This window comes from Rhinolophus hipposideros (genome assembly GCF_964194185.1).
Source record: "Rhinolophus hipposideros genome assembly, chromosome: 3".
NCBI classification, from domain to species: Eukaryota; Metazoa; Chordata; class Mammalia; order Chiroptera; family Rhinolophidae; genus Rhinolophus; species Rhinolophus hipposideros.
The window spans coordinates 25,726,414-25,745,386 of NC_138049.1; the positions used below are offsets into that span (position 1 = coordinate 25,726,414).

Sequence of the window (18,973 nt, forward strand, 5' to 3'; positions counted from 1 at the left end):
TTTTATGTCATTTTCAGACCCTCCACCTGTGCTACGGGTTGACGACCGGCAGAGGCTGGCCCGGGAGCGACGTGAGGAGCGGGAAAAGCAGCTAGGTATCTGCAGTTCTTGTTTGATCTTTCTGGCACACTATTGTTGAAATGGTGCTTTTCCCCTCTAGGGTAATGGACACTTAACACTGAGCAGTTGGATGTCATTATAATACCCATGCTGTCTACATGCCTTTTGAGTTTTGCAGATGGATTGAAAAACATAATTTGATATGTGATACAAACATAAGACTAAATTTTAAGCAACAAGAAAGTCTGGCCCAGGATTAGGGTCATCTTTACTTCTTATATTATAATCACAGTTTAATGTGGCACTGGAGGGCATGTATATTTGAGAGGCATGATGGCTCAGCTTACATTTTACAGCTTCAAAAATACAAGCATGGTAAGCATATGGTTCTTTTTTATGTGAATAGTTATGAGACTGTACACTGCTAGCGCACTTACTGCTTTCCACGTTAAAATAATGCTACGGTTGAATTTCTAGACAGATGCTGCCAGTTTGCTGCCAGGAAAAGCACAAGACCTTGTGCTGAGGTGTCTGATTTTCCTTTTGTTACCTAAGGCCCTTATGAAACGTTTGCAACTGCAGTATTTGCCGTAGAATCACCTAGAGAGCTGGGTCACAGGACTAGCTTATCCGGAAGCTGAGATCAGAGCACTCGGCAGTCACTGTCTTCTAGAACACCGAGCAAGGATTCTGGTGCCAAAGACTCCTTTACTTTGATGTCCATTTATGCCAAGTAGCTAAAACAGGACACTGTCTTTATATGCCTTGGGAAGATGAAGTGCCTGGTCAGTGTGTCTCAGCGTTTCTGGAGTGTCTAGATATTTTAAAACTGGACTGACTTAGGTTACCAAAATCTTTCCAGTGGATGACCCACAGATTTTCTAAAGTTCTGCTGCATCTTGTAAGAGTTAATGTTCCCGTTGGGGAACCCAGTCCCTGAATCCTATCTTTCTTATTATTCTTGTTCAAGAAAACCAGAATTTGTGAACTTTACTGGAATCTGGTTTTCAAAATCTGTTGGCATTATTTACATTTTAGCACAGACCTCTTTCTCTCCCATGCCATAATGATCATATGAAGTAATTTCTTTTGCTGCCAAGGTTTTTTTCAACACAAATTTCAATGACTTGCTGGAAGTGAACAAGTTCTCCTATGTGTCTGAGCCTAGAGTTTTCACCCAGGCTGGAAGCTCGCTGTGCCTGGCAGCTTGCCTGTGGCCTGGTAGGTTCCTGAAGAGCAGGACAGTCTGAGGCCGTGGGGGCTTCCTCCTTCCCTAGACTCCTCTGCAGTCCGGAGAATACTTGTATGGACTGTGCCCACTGCTCCCTAGTCAAGGTTGGTTTGACAAGTGGGCCAGAACCAAGAAAGAGGGAAAAGGTAGAGCTACTGAAGCAGAAAGAGGGTCCAGATGAGCAAAAAGAACAAGCTAACTACTGCTCTGGGGTGATTGATGTTTGCTTGCACTGTGTTCTTGGAGCCATCTGATAATTACCATTTGTGCCCTCCCTCTCCCCTCTTTATGCCTTCCCAGTTGGGTCAGGTCCTATACTATCACATGTCTCTTTAGAGGTGCAATGTGGATTTCGTGTCTGCTTGAGTGGAAGTAGCTCCATAGCGTCAGCCTACTCTTTTGTGATTTAAATCCTACCGTGAATTAGCTTTTACACATTAACTCGTACCTTTGCATTTGGGTTTCTTTGTCTTTCAAAGCGAAGCATTATTAATTTTTTGGTGGAAAGCATGAGTATGCTGGTCAAATAAAAATGATTTCACTTCTAATGCTATAAAATGTAAAACTTAACAGCTTTGAGCCTACAAATTCTCCCTATAAGTTGCTTAGCTTTGTATGTTGAGTGGCTAGATTTTTTTTTAAGCTGTAGCCCCATGTTCCAATTCACATCGATGGTGCAGACCATGACTCATTAATTTCTATATTCAGAAACTTTATTTGCCAGGTATTGCATTAAAAAAAATGAATAAAGGTTGAGACCCAACCCGTGGACTGTCAGGCTAGCTGCAGGCCATGGGGAGGCAGATGAACACACAGCAATTATAATACAGGGTGGTTTTGAAGAGGTACACACAGGGGCATTGAGAACCCCCGGAAGTACCTAACCCAGCCTGGGCTGCCAGGTGCCACCTGAGTTCCAACTAAAGGATGAAGAAGACTGGAGAGCAGTGATACAAGGACAAGTGAGAAGAAGGCATTTGGAAACACACCCAACATGCTCCCCAGATTGTTATGTGGGTCAAAGTAATTTTCGATTATTATATTATCCCATTATCACAACTTTTCTCTTCTGGTGAGCTAGTGTATCATATACAGTCTTCCTCTGTTTCCTTATCCTTGCCATGTTAAATATCATAGTTTTCCTTAATTCTGATCTCATCTCTCCTTACTTTCTTAACAATGATTTTAATGAAATACGTCAGTTGGGATTTTTTCTTTGCATTGATTGTATTGTCTTTTTAAATGTCGTGACTGTCTTTTGGCCTGTTCTTTTCCCCTTAAACCATCATACTGTGTTTCCCAGAAAATAAGACCAGGTCTTGTATTAATTTTTGATCCAAAAGACTCATTAGGGTTTATGTTCAGAGGATGTCATCGTGAAAAATCATGCTAGGGCTTATTTTCCAGTTAGGTCTGATTTTCAGGGAAACACGGTAGTAGAAACTGTCTTAAGAGTCTCCCTTGAATCTTCATAAATATAAATATACAAATATACATGCAAATGCACATATGCACATTTGTAGAAGAGTCATCTAAAATCTAGCATCAAAATTAAGCTATGCCTTAGAATATATATGGGTGATTTCTAAGAAATCTTTAGTGCTGGAAGAAAACAAAGGGCACACCTGACAAACTACCCACAAACTTTGCTTTGCAGAAGCTGTGGTAGCAGTTGAATATTTTTTGAAGAGAGGTGGACTGTCACTTAATAGCGGATCTTTGGGCCATGAATTTTTGAAAACAAAACACCTGGTAATATCAATATTACGAACTTTAAAGATTTCCAAGTTAAAAAAAAAAAGGGAGGGTGGAATACAATCCAGAAATTCCAACAAAGCAAAATTTAAAGTGATTGGCTAATGAGGTTGATTATTCACTGTTGGATGTAGGTTGGAATTAACATTGAACGATTATTTGCAATCCACATTTTTTTAAAAAGCAAGGTACAGAGAGGGAGAAGAGAGCTCTTTCTGTTTTCTTTTTGGTGGCATGTCATGTTTGTAGTGTTTTGCAAACGGGAAGGACCTATTAATAAGTTTCTGCAGGTTAAACCTCTGAGTCATACTTCCATGTTTTTATGGTAGGATTATGTCATGTGACCTGTTCTTTCTACATTATTTTTCCATTTATCACATAAAAATCAGGTGTAATTCTTCATGTTTGGGACTTGTTTATTATCTGCCTGCCCCAGTGGAATATAAGCTCCATACGAGAAAAGACTTGGGTAGTTTTTTTTATTTCTATAGCCCAGTACCCAAAGTAGTGCCTTGACACATAGGGTCACTTTGTGCATTTTTATGTAAGTAGAAAAGAATACAGCTGTTATACTGCAAATTAATTAAGACATTGCCAAATTATCGGGTAATACGCCTTTACAATAGTTCAGTCAAACAAGTTTTAAATTCTTATTCTTAAGCATTTTCTCAGACGAACAAGGATATAAAGATAATCTCTAAAATAGTTCTGCCTTAAAACTGCTTATTTTTCATATACTGTATATTATAAAACTAATAGTCTTACAATATGTTGAGAAATTCAACAGAGTATTTAAGGAATGTTTAACAGACAAATACTCTTCAGCATTTATGGAGATATAGGGTTTCCCTTTTTGAAGATGATACAGATTAAGTTTTAGGAATTAATGTAGAGTCACGTTCCCTACTAGGGCTTTCTGGGATTCTATAAATCATGAAATATTATCAAAGAATTCTATGATTGTCTCATATAGCTCATGAAGAAAAATTTAAGCTTATAAAATCTATCATTCATATTGGAATTCGTAGCCAAGTTCAGAGCTGTACAAGACATCTATAATAATGTGACATATTAGAAACAACAATAAGATAATATTAAAAAGGACTTTGACCCTCAAATGTCAATTAAATTTTATCTGAGTTTTTTTCTCAGATCATTTCCCCAGACTTCCTTATCCTGCCAGTCATAGCTTTTGTACTTTGCCTTTTTTTTTTATTTTCTCCTGAATCTCAATGTGTTGTCAACTCGGGGACAGCAGTATTAATGAGTGTAGTCAAGCAATAAATGATCATTTCAATCTGGCTTAGAATGTTTATCTCAAAATGTTGATAGGGAAGTTAGAATTAATCAGTAAACAACCAATAATGCTGAAACAGCCCCTGATGTCACACTTCACAGGTTAGGACAGTCACTGGTTTTGACTAGGCTACCCCCCAAAAAGGGAGGGACTTTGGGGAAGCATTCTTTCTAATCCAGATTTCTACTGGATACAACTTTGGCAGATCTATGCTCAATCTTGGCACCTGGTTTCCTTAAATTGTCACTTAATGAATGTGGTACATGAAAGCTCTGGAGGTGGTCAGGCAGGTTGTGAACAGCTCAGAGATCTGAATACACGTGAGTGGGAGGGAATGGAGATTAGCACATACCAAAGCAGCTATATCATGAGTCAGGCTCAGGACTGCAAAGAATAAATGCTTGTTGTGGGATGGATTAGGTAACTCAGAGGCTGAAGCTTTAACATAAAATGAATCATTATGACTAAGCAGCCATTATTTGTTTCTTTCAAATTTACTTTGCTTTTCCGGCTAAAGATGAAAAGATCCTAAAACCTGAAAAGTAAGGGGTCTTGTAAAGACGTGATGCTAAAGGCTAAGACTGACATTAGAAGGAGGTCAGGATCGTCACAATGGGTGACCAGCTTGTCCCAATCTAGAGGAGGAGCTTAGTCATACTAGGGAGGTGTTCCAAATCATGTTTTAGCAAATGGCTCATCGTTTACTTCTAGAGTCAGACAGTGCAGAGTTTGAATTCCAGTTCCAACACGGGCCTATCATGAGATGTCAGACAGATTACTTCACTTCTCTGTGTCTCAGACTTCTCCTAATAAATAAGTTTAATAGCAGTATATGCCTCATAGATTGGCTGTGAAGATAATACCTGAAATCACGGTTTCAGTACAAAACAAGTGGTGCAGACCTCTCACCATGATGCGAATAGTGATCAGATGAGGATGGAAGGATATATGATTCCATATATTGACTCGGATGCCTGGGATTGGAGAGGCAGGGGGAGAGAGATGTGTGTGCTTCCTGTTCTAGCAGGGCAGGGCTTGGTGAGACAGCCAGGTGAAGAAGATGGCAACATTTCTGAGGAGTGAGAGTGAATTAGGATTGAGGCAGTAACAAAAAGATTCCAAGGGCAACCATTGTTTTGTGTCCTTGAGCAAAATCCCATTTACTTTAGCAGAGGCTGCACATTCCTTTAAGCCTAGCCATGAAGATAAGTTTTCACACTGTGTTGCTTTCTTATCTCAGAGTCCTTCCGCCCATGCATAAGGAAGGTCTTCCACAGGTATAAACCGCTGTCCCAGCACCTCTGCCCCATTAGCCTGTCACAGTGCCAGGGAAGAAGACAGAGTAGGAAGTGCTCTTATGTGTCCATTCCACGGCCCCCTTCCTAGGGTTGACTGATGAGCTTGGTTAAGCCATTGGATTCCTCAGGGGCAGGAGACACTGTTGTGGGTATCCTGCGAGGCCACACTTGTTTTTACCAGGCAGTTCTCCAGTATAATATTCAAATGAGGGTTGAGAAGGCTTTGAATTAACACTGAGGCCTATGTAAGTCACTTGGCTTAGAAGTCAAGCAGTCCTTGAACTCTTTAACTCATTTATTCATCAAACTTATTTTAACTATCCGCTAAGCTAGACATTGTGAATATGGGGAAGAATTCACAAACATGTAAAAGCAGAGGAGTTAACAACCTGGAGTACAGGTACTGTGATGGAAATCTGATTGGAGCTGTTGGAGTACCCTTGGTCTCGAGGGGTCTTCAGAGGAATGAGACTTGACAGATAGTCTAAGTTTACCTGATGGGAAGAGGTGTTTTGGGCTGTCTACATAAGAATCGTCCAAACCTGTAGAGAATTTTTATAAGGGTTTATTTGAGCCCAACTGACGACATATGCTGGGAAGCAAGGTCTCAAATACTTCAGAGCATAACAGTTTCGCAGCCTCTTTTATGCATTTGGAATTAAGGCAGGAACATAAGGAAGATCACATGCAGGTGGGAGAGAGCAAGGCGGGGATTGGATTACGCAGGGTACCGCGTGTAACAGTATATGATCATATGCCAAGCTAAGTAGTTCAACAGGGGAACAAGGGTGAGATAACAGGTTTTCGAGCAGAACTATGACATTGGATTTGGTTTTGGGAAATGACTCTGAAAACAGTATGCAGGATGGATCCAAAGAGGAGAAAGACTAAACATCAGAAGTGAGAAAGGCATGAGAGCTTAAATACAGTAGTAACAAAAAGATTGGAAAGAAGACTGAATTTGAGAGACAGTCCTGATGTAAAAATAATGGGGTCAATTGTTTGGGTGTGTTGAGTTAGTTTAGAGCATCCATAAGGAAGGAATTTTTTTCAACTGCTTTATTGAGATAGAAGAGATTCAATGAAGGACAAATCGAGGAGCCTCCTGAGGTATCTACCTTTGTAGCCCGTTTGAAGGTCGTTAATCTGTGATCAGAACATGGAAAACAGAGCAGGTTCCTGTACAAGGTAAGGACAATTATACAAAGGATCAATAAAGTTATGTGATGGATCTGACTGGGAAATTCAAGTGGAAACTTTAGGCAGGCAGATGCGAATATGGAGGAAATACTGTACTGTACCTGAGAGTATAGGCTTTGGTATCAGAGCTGAATTAAAATTGCAACTAGTTCTTTTAGACCATGCCATCTTGGGAGAGCTATTTAACTCCTTTGCTTCCCCCCCCCACCCCGTTTGATCTTTAGTTGCATTTCGTCTGGTAGTAAGATTCCCACATTTATTACATTTTTGTTTTCATTTGCCTGATAGCTATTTGCTCATTCTTTATTTCATGCTTTATCTGACACTTTGTTTTAGGTTTTGAGGTGTTTTTTTTAACATAATTTGGTGTTTGGGGTTTGAGATTGGTCGAAAAGTCTTAGTCTTAACTAATAGGCTTGGTTTTATTCATTTTAGCTTGTTTTTAAAGCTTTGTTTTTTTTTCCCTTTTTATGGGAGGGCCAGGGTTGGTGTTGTGGGAATGTAGGGGTTGGTTTGATACAAGTTGTGTGCATTCCATGAGTCCCCTTATTAATGTGGAAGTTGTACTGTAATTTTCCATACTGTTAGTGGTTAACTTTCACTCCCACATCTTGACTATTAAGTGAAATTAATTAGTACTTCCTTCACAGATGCTCTTATGTGTCCATTCCACAGCCCTTTTCCTAGGGTTGATTGATGAGGTTGGTGAAGCCATTAGATTCCTTTTTTTTCCCTAGAATTATTATTTATTTAGTACATATAGTCAATCAATGTTTTCATGGCAACATGAAAACAAAATTTATTTGAATGTAAGCAGTAATTATTGACATAAAGCACAAAGATTAAAGTTTTAACATAAAAATCAAAACAGAAAGAAACTAAATTATAATCCTGCATATGTCCTCAAAGGTAGAAACGAAAAATTGAGTCAAGGGAGTTAATTGGAAAAGCTCTTGGAGTTCATATTGTACACACACTCTAATTTAGAAGTCAGAGAAGTTAGCTAATTTTCCCGAGGTCACACAGAATAAATGACAGAATCAGCACCCAAGCTCAGATATTATCACTTGTCATTTTCTTACTCTTTATGATATTACTGGCTATTCTGCTACCCAGTACTACCAGTAACGTATTCATATCCTTCCATATTTCAATATGAAACTAAGACAACAGTTGTGGATGTTTCAGAGGTTAAGTGATAATATGCTCTATTTCCTGAGTGTCACGTTTTTCTTTCCTTCATATGGTAGTGAAATTTGTACTCTACCCACACAGATGTGAGCCTGTTCAGAAGGACCAGACTGGGCACTAGATTGTTGGATGTAACTAGAACAGGGAATTCGCCCAACCCAAGAGAGCGCCATCTGAACTCTCTGTCCTACCTGTGTTCTTTCCGTTAGCTGCATTCTGTCTGTAGCAGGACAGGAATTAGAATGATCGTCAAAAACATCCACTCACTATACTTATTGACATGTACTGAGTCCCTACGATATACATGGCACTGTGCTAAATGCTTTGTATGTTACTGTGAGCCCACCAGCCACTCTGTCAGGAAGATGGTGCCTTAGCAATCTGAGGGCACAGGGCCCTCAGTGCTACTTGTTCAGTGGCACATAACTGGCAAGTGGCAGGACTGGGGCGGACTCAGGTTCCTGTGAAGCCAGAGCCTGTGCTCCATCCACTACAATGCCCTGCTTTTCGTTTTAAATTTCTTGTAGTACAAGAGTCACTGTGCGTTTCTAAATGGAGTCCATATTGCTAGTGGACATACAGTGTCATTAAAATATAATCCTGATGGCAGCAGCTCAGGGATGGGATTGACCTGTTAATGTCCAGCATTTTAGAGGCTACAGTGGGTTTTCATCTCATTTTGAGTCCAGGAGAAGTTTTTAACTTCCCAAGAGTAAAGGTTAATGATATTCATCGCAGTTCCTTTTTTGGGATGCTATTCCTTCATAGAACTGCCTCTGTGAAATCAGTGATTGTTAGCGAATGAGTTGTCTTAGTCTGCTCAGAAATGCCACAGGCTGAGAGGCTTAAACAACAGTAAGTTATTTTCTCACAGTTCTGGGGGCGGAAAGTTCAACATCAAGGTTCCAACAGGGTTCAGTTTCTGATGAGAGCTCTCTTCCTGGCTTGCAGAAGGCTGCTTTGTTCTCATATGAGCATCTAGGCATGAAGACAGAAGGGGAGAAAGCTCACTGCTGTCTTTTTTTATAAGGACAGTAATCTTATTGGATTAGGACTCTACCCTTACGACCTCACTTAGAGGTGATTAAAGGCTCTCTCTCCAAATACAGTCAAAGTAGGGCTTCAACATATGAATGGGGGGTGGAGGTAGGGTAGACACAGTTTAGTCCACAGCAGTTGTTGATTTTTTCTTGTGTTCAAAAGTCTCATTTCTTAATGATATAAGCCTTTCATGTTATCTGTCATCTTTAGGTAATATTTTAAATAACTAAACCTCTTAGACTAAATTAACTTATAATTCTTATTGAAATATTGAAATATCTCATGTGTTATCCTTCAATTTAAAAGGTTGTATGAACTGCACGTGGTAATAATCCTAGCACTCACCAGCAGACTCTGCAATAATACGAAAGTATTGTTTGCCTATTTCACCATCGTTTGCCTGTTTCACTGTTGTTTGCCTATTCTCTTCTCTGTATTCTCTGTCTTTTAAAAAGACAGTTGTTTAAAGAAGGCTCTGCAATCGGATCTTTCCTTCCTGGTAGAAAACAGAAGTGGCACTCAATAAAGATTTGATAGATATGTTCTTCCTTTACAAGATTATTTGGGGTAAAAGTAATTCTAATTGTAATAATGTCTAGCCCTGTTAAGATTTATAACACAACCTCAAGAACTACCTTTAATTTTCTGAATTGAAATCATGATGATGACAATGACGGCAGTCATAACTAATATTTATTGAAACTTTACTAAGTGCAGAGAGCTATTCTATCCATGTTAAGTGAAATTGTTCTTTTAATCCTCACAGTAAACCTATGAGGAAGGTCCAATGTTACCTACAATTTACCCTAACAGAAGTGAGGCATAGAGAGGTTAAGTAATTTGCAACAACGGGAGCAAAGAAGGGGGAGAAACATGTTAATTTGGAACGTGTAGTAAGGACACAAGTCTACTGCGACAATGGAGAGGCTATTCTGGGGAGCAATGAAGAGTAAGGCCAAATTAGGTAAGACTTTAGAAATCAGGGGAATTTGAACTTAATGAGGAAATAGCCATAGGTATTCAGGATCAACAAAGTAGATTGATGAAAAACATTATTTAAGGAAAATTAATCAGTGAATTGATTAACTCTTATTTTATAAATTTTACCTTACCACTTTTTAAAACATTTTCTTAATATTTTATAGACATCCTTTATCTCTTATTTTATCTTGTTAGCTTCTAGATCTCTTACAGGAAAAAAAGGTATTATATTCATAAATGTCCTCAAAGAATCTGAAATTTTCCTCCAAATGAGGTATAAAAGTCAAAGACTATGTAGTTTGAAAGCTAAGTGTTAAGAAATAGATCTACCATATTGCGTGTCCACAGGTTTTAGGGTACAGATCTGTTTCTTTTTTTGCCTGTGACCTTCATGTATCGTTGGTGAGAGTATAAATTGGTGTGATCTCTACAGAGAACCGTATGACAACATCAGGTCACCCTGAGTAATCTCAGAAGACAAACTCATCTTGAATTTGCCCTTGTTTTCTCCTCCCACAAAAGTAAAGTCAATTTGGATCCCTTTCCATAGAATTGTCTCCTCAAATGAAAAGCTTTGGAAAGATTTAATGGTAGCAGAAATGCAGAATATTTACTATTAAACATTCAGGGGAAACTGAAATGTTCTGAATTTTTATTTTGTCATTAAAAACATTTTAATTTATATGTCATGTAGTGTCCTCAAGGTTTATGCTATAAATTTTGTTTGGACACTTGCCAAAATTATTAATAACTCATATTAAAGACGTGTTTCGTTAACATAGCTCAAGGAAGCATTGTATTAAAGTTTTGGGGGGCTATATTTTCCCCTAAAATGAGGGAGGAACGTATATATCTGAAGAAGCATTTCATCACTTTTGAATTGGTGTATTTTCATTTGGCTTGTGATATTAAGTGTTATCTAACTAGATTATGAACTCTTCAGACATAAGATCGGCTGCATATTATGTCCCTCACATTGCTTCACTGACTCGGTGTGATATGCCTGTGAGGCATTTAATATATCTTTCATCAACTCTCAGTCTTTGGGATTTTATCCCAAATCCTTTAAATGCTTTCAGAGAACCAGGGCTATGCTGAAACAAATGGAGTCACAGACTTTCAAGCTGGAGGATATCACAGTTTTTTAAAAAAGAGAAACAGATGGTGTTATTGGTATTGAGGGCATCCAATTGATATCAGAACTGAAAGCAAAGCATGTGATACAGATGCATTATTCTATAGTAATAATATATTCAATTAGAGGACTGTAAGGCTTCCCAAGGAGTAGAATTCAGTGCGCCTTCTTCAACTTCATTGTTAGCATATCAAATTATGCTGAAAATTAAAATTAACAGTAGAACCTTTTCCCTGAAAATTTGAAGAAAGCAAAGACCCAGCTTGGTTAATACAAAATCAAAGAATCTGTATTTGTGAATTGTGGGCCACTTATAGGGCCCTCACTGTTCAAGTTTTGAACCTGCCAGTGTTTGATTTGCCTCGTTTTTCTTCCTAAAGCTGCAAGAGAAATAATCTGGTTAGAAAAAGAAGAGCGAGCAAGGCAGCATTATGAGAAACACCTGGAAGAGCGGAAGAAGAAGTTGGAAGAGCAGAGGCTGAAGGAAGAACGGAGGAGGGCTGCTGTGGAGGAAAAGCGAAGGCAGCGACTAGAGGAGGACAAAGTAAGCTGCCACTTTGCGGCCCACATGGAAGGCTCGTCTATTTCAGAAATGCCACAAACTTATTGTAAAACTCTCCAATAAGATGCTGAGGTGCATGGCAAAATTGTTTCCGAGTGAACAGCTTTACAGGTAGTCACAGTGACCAGGAAGTGAGGTAGAGAATGGTGTGATTGTTATTATTGTCGCCACAGAAACTTTCAAAGGCCATGTCTCTGGTCTAGGCTTCTAAATTATTTATGATCAGTTTATCTATACTGAAGTAGCAAGACCTTACTGCAAGTAAGTGGATTTCTGTAGGGCTTCAGCATTAACAAACATTTTCACCTAGATTATCTCATTTAAACCCTTATTCAACCCTCTTATCTTGGCAAAAATGGAAATTTAGACTCAAAATGGACCTCCATATAAGGTCATACAACTCAGTAAATTGTGGGGTCGGGATTACCCACCTCCTCAGATTCCAAACGCCATTTTTGGGATGTGGTACCACCTGCGTTTAGCACCAGTGTAAGCTAAGACCTGCACCTCCATGCTTATGTGAGTTGATAGAAGCATCACATTGCCAGTAGTAATAATAAGGGTCATTTCTCTAGGCATCTACTGTATACCAAGGGCTTTATCAACTGAGACCAAATGATTTCAATAAGCCTCCCAGGATGATTTTATTCTCACCTTCAAATAAGATGTAAAGATAGGAAATAAATGAGGAGTACTGAGGTCAAATTAAGTATTACCTCTTACTCCACTTTTCCTTAAGTTAAAGAAGCATCAAGAGGCGGCTGGTTAGCTCAGGTAGTTAGAACGCATGGTTGCCAGTTCAATCCCCACATGGGCCACTGTGAGCTGCGCCCTCCACAACTAGATTGAAATAACTACTTGACTTGGAGCTGATGGGTCCTGAAAAAACACACTTAAAATAAATTTTTTTAAAAGTTTAAAAAAAAAAAAAAGAAGCATCAACCAACCAGGTTTAATGTAATCATCGGCTCCTCTGTTTCATTTCAGGAACGCCATGAAGCTGTTGTACGACGTACAATGGAAAGGAGCCAGAAGCCAAAGCAGAAGCATAACCGGTGGTCTTGGGGAGGCACTCTCCACGGGAGCCCCAGTGTCCACAATACAGGTAAACAGTGACCACTTTCCAAATCACTGGGTTTTTTTCCTGGACGTAAAAGTGCAGTTGCTTCTTTCTTCTGAGTCTGTGTTTGCAAAACAAAAATCCTGCTGAAATAATTAAGCTACAATTAAATTATGCTTCTATTGTTTGAGGATAAGAGGGTGATGGAGGTAAGAAAATAAGGTTCTCTTCCTTAACACAGGCTGCTTTTCTCATTTGTTACAAAAGTTATTGAAGAGAGAAATCTATGCAAGGTTTCCAAATATACATGCTAGTTTCAACTCTATATTATTTTAATTAATTTGTATAATGTTTCAGTATTATAAAATAAGTTAACCAGTTTTATCTTTTACTCTAGAAGGATCATAGTAATTTTTATCAAAATCAATACTATGAGCTTATGTATTCTGACCCTAAAGTATATGCAACATTAATGCTCGGTAAGAGGAAGTACAGGTTTCTGAAGCTAGAAATAGATGTCAAAGCTGTTCCCTTGTTCTTAAATGGACATAAAATACTAAAACTTGAAATTAGTGAAAGGCTTTATTTTTGTACTGTAAATTCAATACACCTTGAATTTTATATAGTGTGTCAGTTCTTTTTCATTTGTGTGAGTCTAATAACGTATTTTTTTTTGTTTTTGTTTTTTTAAATTTACGTTGAAAAATCATTGTCTTACATTCTGTCCCCAGGTGATTTTGTTGAGTCATCATTCACCTTTCTCGATTTAGCAGACCTGGACCACCACTTCACAACTTTTGGTGGTGCTAGAAAATCGGGTACAGACCTCCCTGTGGTTGCTGATTGCCTGGCCTGTAGCTAACAACTCAGACCTAGGGCCAGAGTTCATCAATAGCTGAACCATCACCACCTTAGTCAGAATGCTTGCTTAATATCCTGTTGCATAGACCTAGATCTGGGATATAGCACAGTGTTTCTTAAGTGTGGTAATATACTCAGATGACTTAAAGGTGTTGAAATAATTATATGTGAAGTGTTTATTTTCTCCTTAAATGATCACTTTAGATGAAACTTTAAACAAATATATTTTAGCTAATAAATTACCTGGGATCAAAGTACATCCAGTTTATTCCCCTCCCCACCCCCACTCAATACTGCTGTTGCCACTTTTGTTTTAATCTAAATATGGATTTTTATTTGTTTGCTCCATTCTCTTTAGTTTTTAACATACAGTGTGTCTTCCATAACTCCTTCATTTGAAAAAATCTACAATCATGTTACCACAACTTACTTTCCTAGGGCAGTAAGCCAAAATTGAAACCCCTTTGTTTGTTGGCTCGCCACAACCAGTGGTATTCGTTGGGGCACATATCAACTCTGTGATCATAAGGCTCATTTATGTATGATGTTTCATTCTAGGGATAGTTTTACATACATTTTCTGTGAAGAAAAGCTGGCATGATATATATTTTTATAACCTTACTGAGTTTTCTTTTACTTGGCTTCATGTTTTACACATAATATGTCAGGAGTATATTCTGTTACAGATTTTCAAATATTTTTAAGGGGAACTAAAATTACTTAGCTTTAATTTTTTTCTTCCATACTCAGAGTTTAATATATGACCTTTATTACTGCCACTCAAAGCAAGAGAAACTAGTGTTGTATTTGTAGGCTTTTTGGTAAAATCCATGTTTATAAGGGCTATGAATTAAAGAAAATTGCTGCTATACTAGAACAGAGACATTTGGAAATAATGGGAATTTGCCAGAATTCTCAAAGGTCAACAGGATCTGCTGTGACCTTGAAAACAGAGATCAGGTCTTACTCATTTTGAATACCTTGCTGTATTGTACAACAATGCCTGACTCATGATGGGCACTCAGTCAGTATGTGCTGACCAACAAACAAATCCTAGAAATTAAATTTAATACAGATTAAATCACGGTCTTTGACTGCTCACCCATCAACTACTACTGATTTGTACAACCGTGTCCTTTTTAAACCAGTTCTTCAGAAATCCTTTTGTGATTTTTTTTTTGTTCTGTGAGAAAATAAATTATTTAAAATTATCTTATTAGGTATTTAGTAATACAATAAGTACAGGTTATACCTCCATAATTTTAACCCTGCAGGATAGGCCTGCATGTAGACACAATTTCCCCCCAACTAAAGCTTCACATATAAAGCAATATCAAGAAATGTATTGCTGTAAAATCACCCGGAAATGACTTTCCTTATCCTTCGTTATGCCCTTGAACCTCACGTTTCATCAAGATATTCTGTTTGATATTTTACCTTAAATCATTTCTTATGTTAGGATTGCCCTGACGGCCCATCAATTAAATATAACTTTGAGTCACAGAAATGATTTTTTTTTTAAATAATTGCTTCAGCCATAAAATGATTTTCAGTAGAAGATAGGAACATCTGATGTTGGTGTAAGATGTTGCTTATCCCTGTACACTGTAAATAATGGTCAAAATGGTTATTCTGTGGGGCAAAGATTATTACAAAATTTTTACCTACCAGGGTTGGTTAGACCAATAGGAACTGGGTTTTGAAGGCCTCTCCTCTCCCACAAGGAACATTTTGGTTTGTTTTTAAAAGAAGTGAGAAATAGAAAATAAAATACAGCAAAGCCCTTTTAATTTTGGCTATTATAGATCAGAATATCTACCTGCCTCCTAGATAAATATAATGAGATTTTTTGACGTTTATGCAGTTGTATTCAGGGAACATGATTTATGCTAATGAGTATCCTTACAACTTGGTTCTGTTGTTCAGACAGCAAACTAACAGGGCTGATTTTTGCCTTTTAAATGTCAAATGGCTGCTATTTCTCTCCTGACTTGAACTTAAAGAATTGCTCTAAAATTACTCAACTGCAGGATGAACAGTATTGTTAATAAATTTAGGAAGAAAGAATTCTGATTTTTTTAAATATTGCTGTCAGTTTTGTTGGGCAAGTTTATAGGCTGTTACTGCACTTATGATCTACAATAAACTCTGTTAGATGCACAGAGGTATGGTGATCAGTAGACTTTTAAAAAAGAAACACTGTAGTGGTCAACTTCCCACACCTACAGTGTTTCCTTTTCTTTCTTTCCTGCGAATCTATTTTTCTGTAATGAACTTGAGTGCCCTGGGTAAAATGACTCTATAAGCCAATGTATCTGCAAACGCGAAGAACCTAGTGTTCTTTTAGTGTTTGCATTCTGTTTCACCAGCACGGTTACTACCCCATTGTCCCCACTTTAGGAAATGATAAAGGCACTCACCTTTCTGGTCCTCTCTCTGCTTCACAGTCTGCCTCCATCATTTCAGTTGCCCTCCTTCATCCATATGTTGCATTATAACAATATGCTTGAATGTCTCTGGCTGACAACCCGGTGAGCTGAATGTTTGTTTTATCCTATACGAAAAATGAATTTCATTTCTAGCCTTTAAGTTACCTTTAAAATGTCCACTTAGAAAACTGTGCTGTTCTGAAAGATCTGGTCATAGAGCTGAAAGCATCCAATCCTAGTTTTTCCTTCCATCAGCGAACTAGGAAATTGCAATCCTGCATGCTGGCTGTCAATTAGCATTATCTCCATTTGTTTTAGATCCAGACAGGCGGTCAGTTTCCACCATGAATCTTTCGAAACATGTTGATCCCGTCATTAGCAAGCGGCTCTCCTCTTCATCTGCAACTTTACTAAATTCTCCAGATAGAGGTACAGTCAAAAGGAAAACAAAAGTGTTCTTTTATTTACTTAATGCTTTTTTTCCTGGATGTTTACAGATAAAAATAAGCATCTGAAGTTGCTTTCCCTACGTTTCTTAAATAGGAAGAAAAAAACTTCAAAGTAAAAAAGCAGTAAACGGCTGAGCAGCATTTTCCTTGCGACAAGAACATTTCTCATTTTAGAACTTGGCTGAATGGTTGCATTTAGCAGTGATGAAAGCGGTGCTTCTCTCAACTCTTTAGTAAATGAGTTTACAGCTCCAGAAATCACCCACTTATCCACCAACATGCAAATGATCTGTTATGAACATTTATTTTACTTCAATCACATTGTCTTTGACTTTTTCATCTGTACGTTGGGAATTCCAGGCTTTGGCTTTCTAAAAAAAAAAAGAAAAAGTTTTAATTGATTCATGTTGGTAGATTTTATTTTGCTAAATTATTTCTCATTTAACCAAACCTTTCTTACTGCATTTCTTGTGTGTGTGTGTGTGTTTGGTTTTTTTGATTTCTATTCATTTACTCTTAAGGGGTTTTGCCTAACTTCAAGAATATCGTCAGTTTAAACCTAAAACTTTTCAGAATCATAGTCCTCCACTTAACGTTTCATTTACATTTTGAGTTTTATTCATCCCATGGATTTACAGTACATGAATGTTGTTATTTATAAAATGAATATTTTATTTTACATATTTATATATCATGGTAGGAAAAACCAAGCTTTTAAGATAAGCCACTTGTTTTACATAACTAAAATGATTTTAAATTAAAAAACAACAACAAAAAGTTATTGTGCAATATAAAAATGTATACTCTTTAAAAGTACCAAGTTGTGGTTACTTTCAGTGCTTTATTAAGAAACTGGGAAAGGCTCAGTGTTTATAGTCTTGAAAAAGAATGTAATGTGTGCATGTCTCTGTGTGTATGTGTATTTGTATATTTTATATTGTATAAAAGTTACGGTGTCATTGTAATGTACAATATTATATATGTGGATGCTGTTTTATAACTAATCTCTTAAAGCAGTAAATGTTTGAAAAACTTCCTATCCTTGCCTTTTAACTTAAACCACTCCTTTATTCTACACTTAATTTGCCTAAGTCAATATTAGACATGTGGTTAAATTTGGGGCCTTTTATATGTCCGAGAAAAATATTATGAATTAAAATTCCTTTCATAAGTAGCCTTTCTTTTCAAACCCATCCTCCTAATATAACATAAAGTATAACATGTGAATGTGATTCTTACAGTTATCTATTCACCTCTGGAACGGGTCACTTACTCAGTCCTTTAATTTCAGACTTTTGTGAACCTGGATCTAAGGCAAACTACAATTGGGATTTTACAGTACTTTTAATTAAAATTAAAACTTGCTTAGTGCCTCCTAAAGTCCCACAGCTGAAATTGCTGTAAAGTTGGGAGTGGGGAAATGGGCAATAAATCAGACAACATCCTACCCATGTTCTGTGGAATGATGGATGATGCTGTGTCAACTAGAAATGAGATGTTTTATAGCTTCTGCCTGATAGTATCTGATTGGATATTCTTAAATAGGTTCTTAGAACTAGGAAAATTTGTTGGATTGCTCATCTACTGTAGTTGGAGTAAGAGTCTCTAAGAAGTAAAGGGCCCAACTTGATATTCCACAGGTTGTCCATAGGAGAAGAGGGAGTAGAACAAAGATCATCAGTTCCTAACCCATGTTGTTGCTACACTGCATCTTCAGGTGCTATCTTCCTGGCTGTCCTTCCTTAGATCAACTCTAACTCCATGCATTCTTCCTTTGGGTGAGGTTAAGGGAAGTTCAATAACCAATTCATAGCTGAGGTCAGGAAACTACTCCTTGAACCATGGGCAGGCCCATAAAATTAAATACTAGGCTGGACTAATAGGTTAGGAGGGAGAGCACTAAATTTGGAGTCCTATTCCTGTTTCCCTGTATCAAAGGAACTAAACCAGTTCCTGGATCTTACAGGCAAGGCTGGCCTGGAAGGAAGATTCAGTTCATCCAGGGGCTCCCATATAGTCCTGGAAGCAAATTTTTTTGAGTTAAGCAAAACCCTCAGAAGGACAGGGAGAGGGCGAGGCCTTCTAATGATAATAAAATTTCATCTGAATTTGCACGTCTCTATTTTAGAAATTTAAGTAATTTAGTTTATTTTCTTTTCTGCTGTTTTTTTTAAGTTGGTTATGCTTTTATCAAATTAGAAAGTATTCTTATCAAGTTATTAAATTAGAGGCATTTGCAGACTCTTGGAGAGTATTACACCATTGCTAGATTGTTTGAGCTATTTCAGGCCAATAGCACAAGCCTTAAAATTGATAATAAATTGAGGCTCTGAAACTATCAAAATTAACATTTCACTGAAATGCGCTTTTGGTTATCAAAAACTACTGAAATATTTTCATACCAGTTGAGAAATATCCACTTC

The 18,973-nt window shown here is 37.6% G+C and overlaps 1 protein-coding gene across 14 annotated transcripts in view; it reads left to right on the plus strand.

Moving 5' to 3' along the window:
* The window catches only part of MAP7 (microtubule associated protein 7), a 154,140-nt gene that overhangs the window by 102,626 nt on the left and 32,541 nt on the right, over positions 1-18,973 (plus strand). For 9 of the 14 annotated variants that reach the window (XM_081044712.1, XM_081044717.1, XM_081044714.1 and 6 more), the window contains 4 exons: positions 18-95; positions 11,570-11,733; positions 12,739-12,856; positions 16,420-16,530. In XM_081044712.1, coding sequence (XP_080900838.1) covers positions 18-95; positions 11,570-11,733; positions 12,739-12,856; positions 16,420-16,530 — 471 coding nt within the window. The remainder of the gene's footprint in view (positions 1-17; positions 96-11,569; positions 11,734-12,738; positions 12,857-16,419; positions 16,531-18,973) is intronic. The other 5 variants (XM_081044721.1, XM_081044709.1, XM_081044718.1 and 2 more) reach the window with 1 other exon arrangement.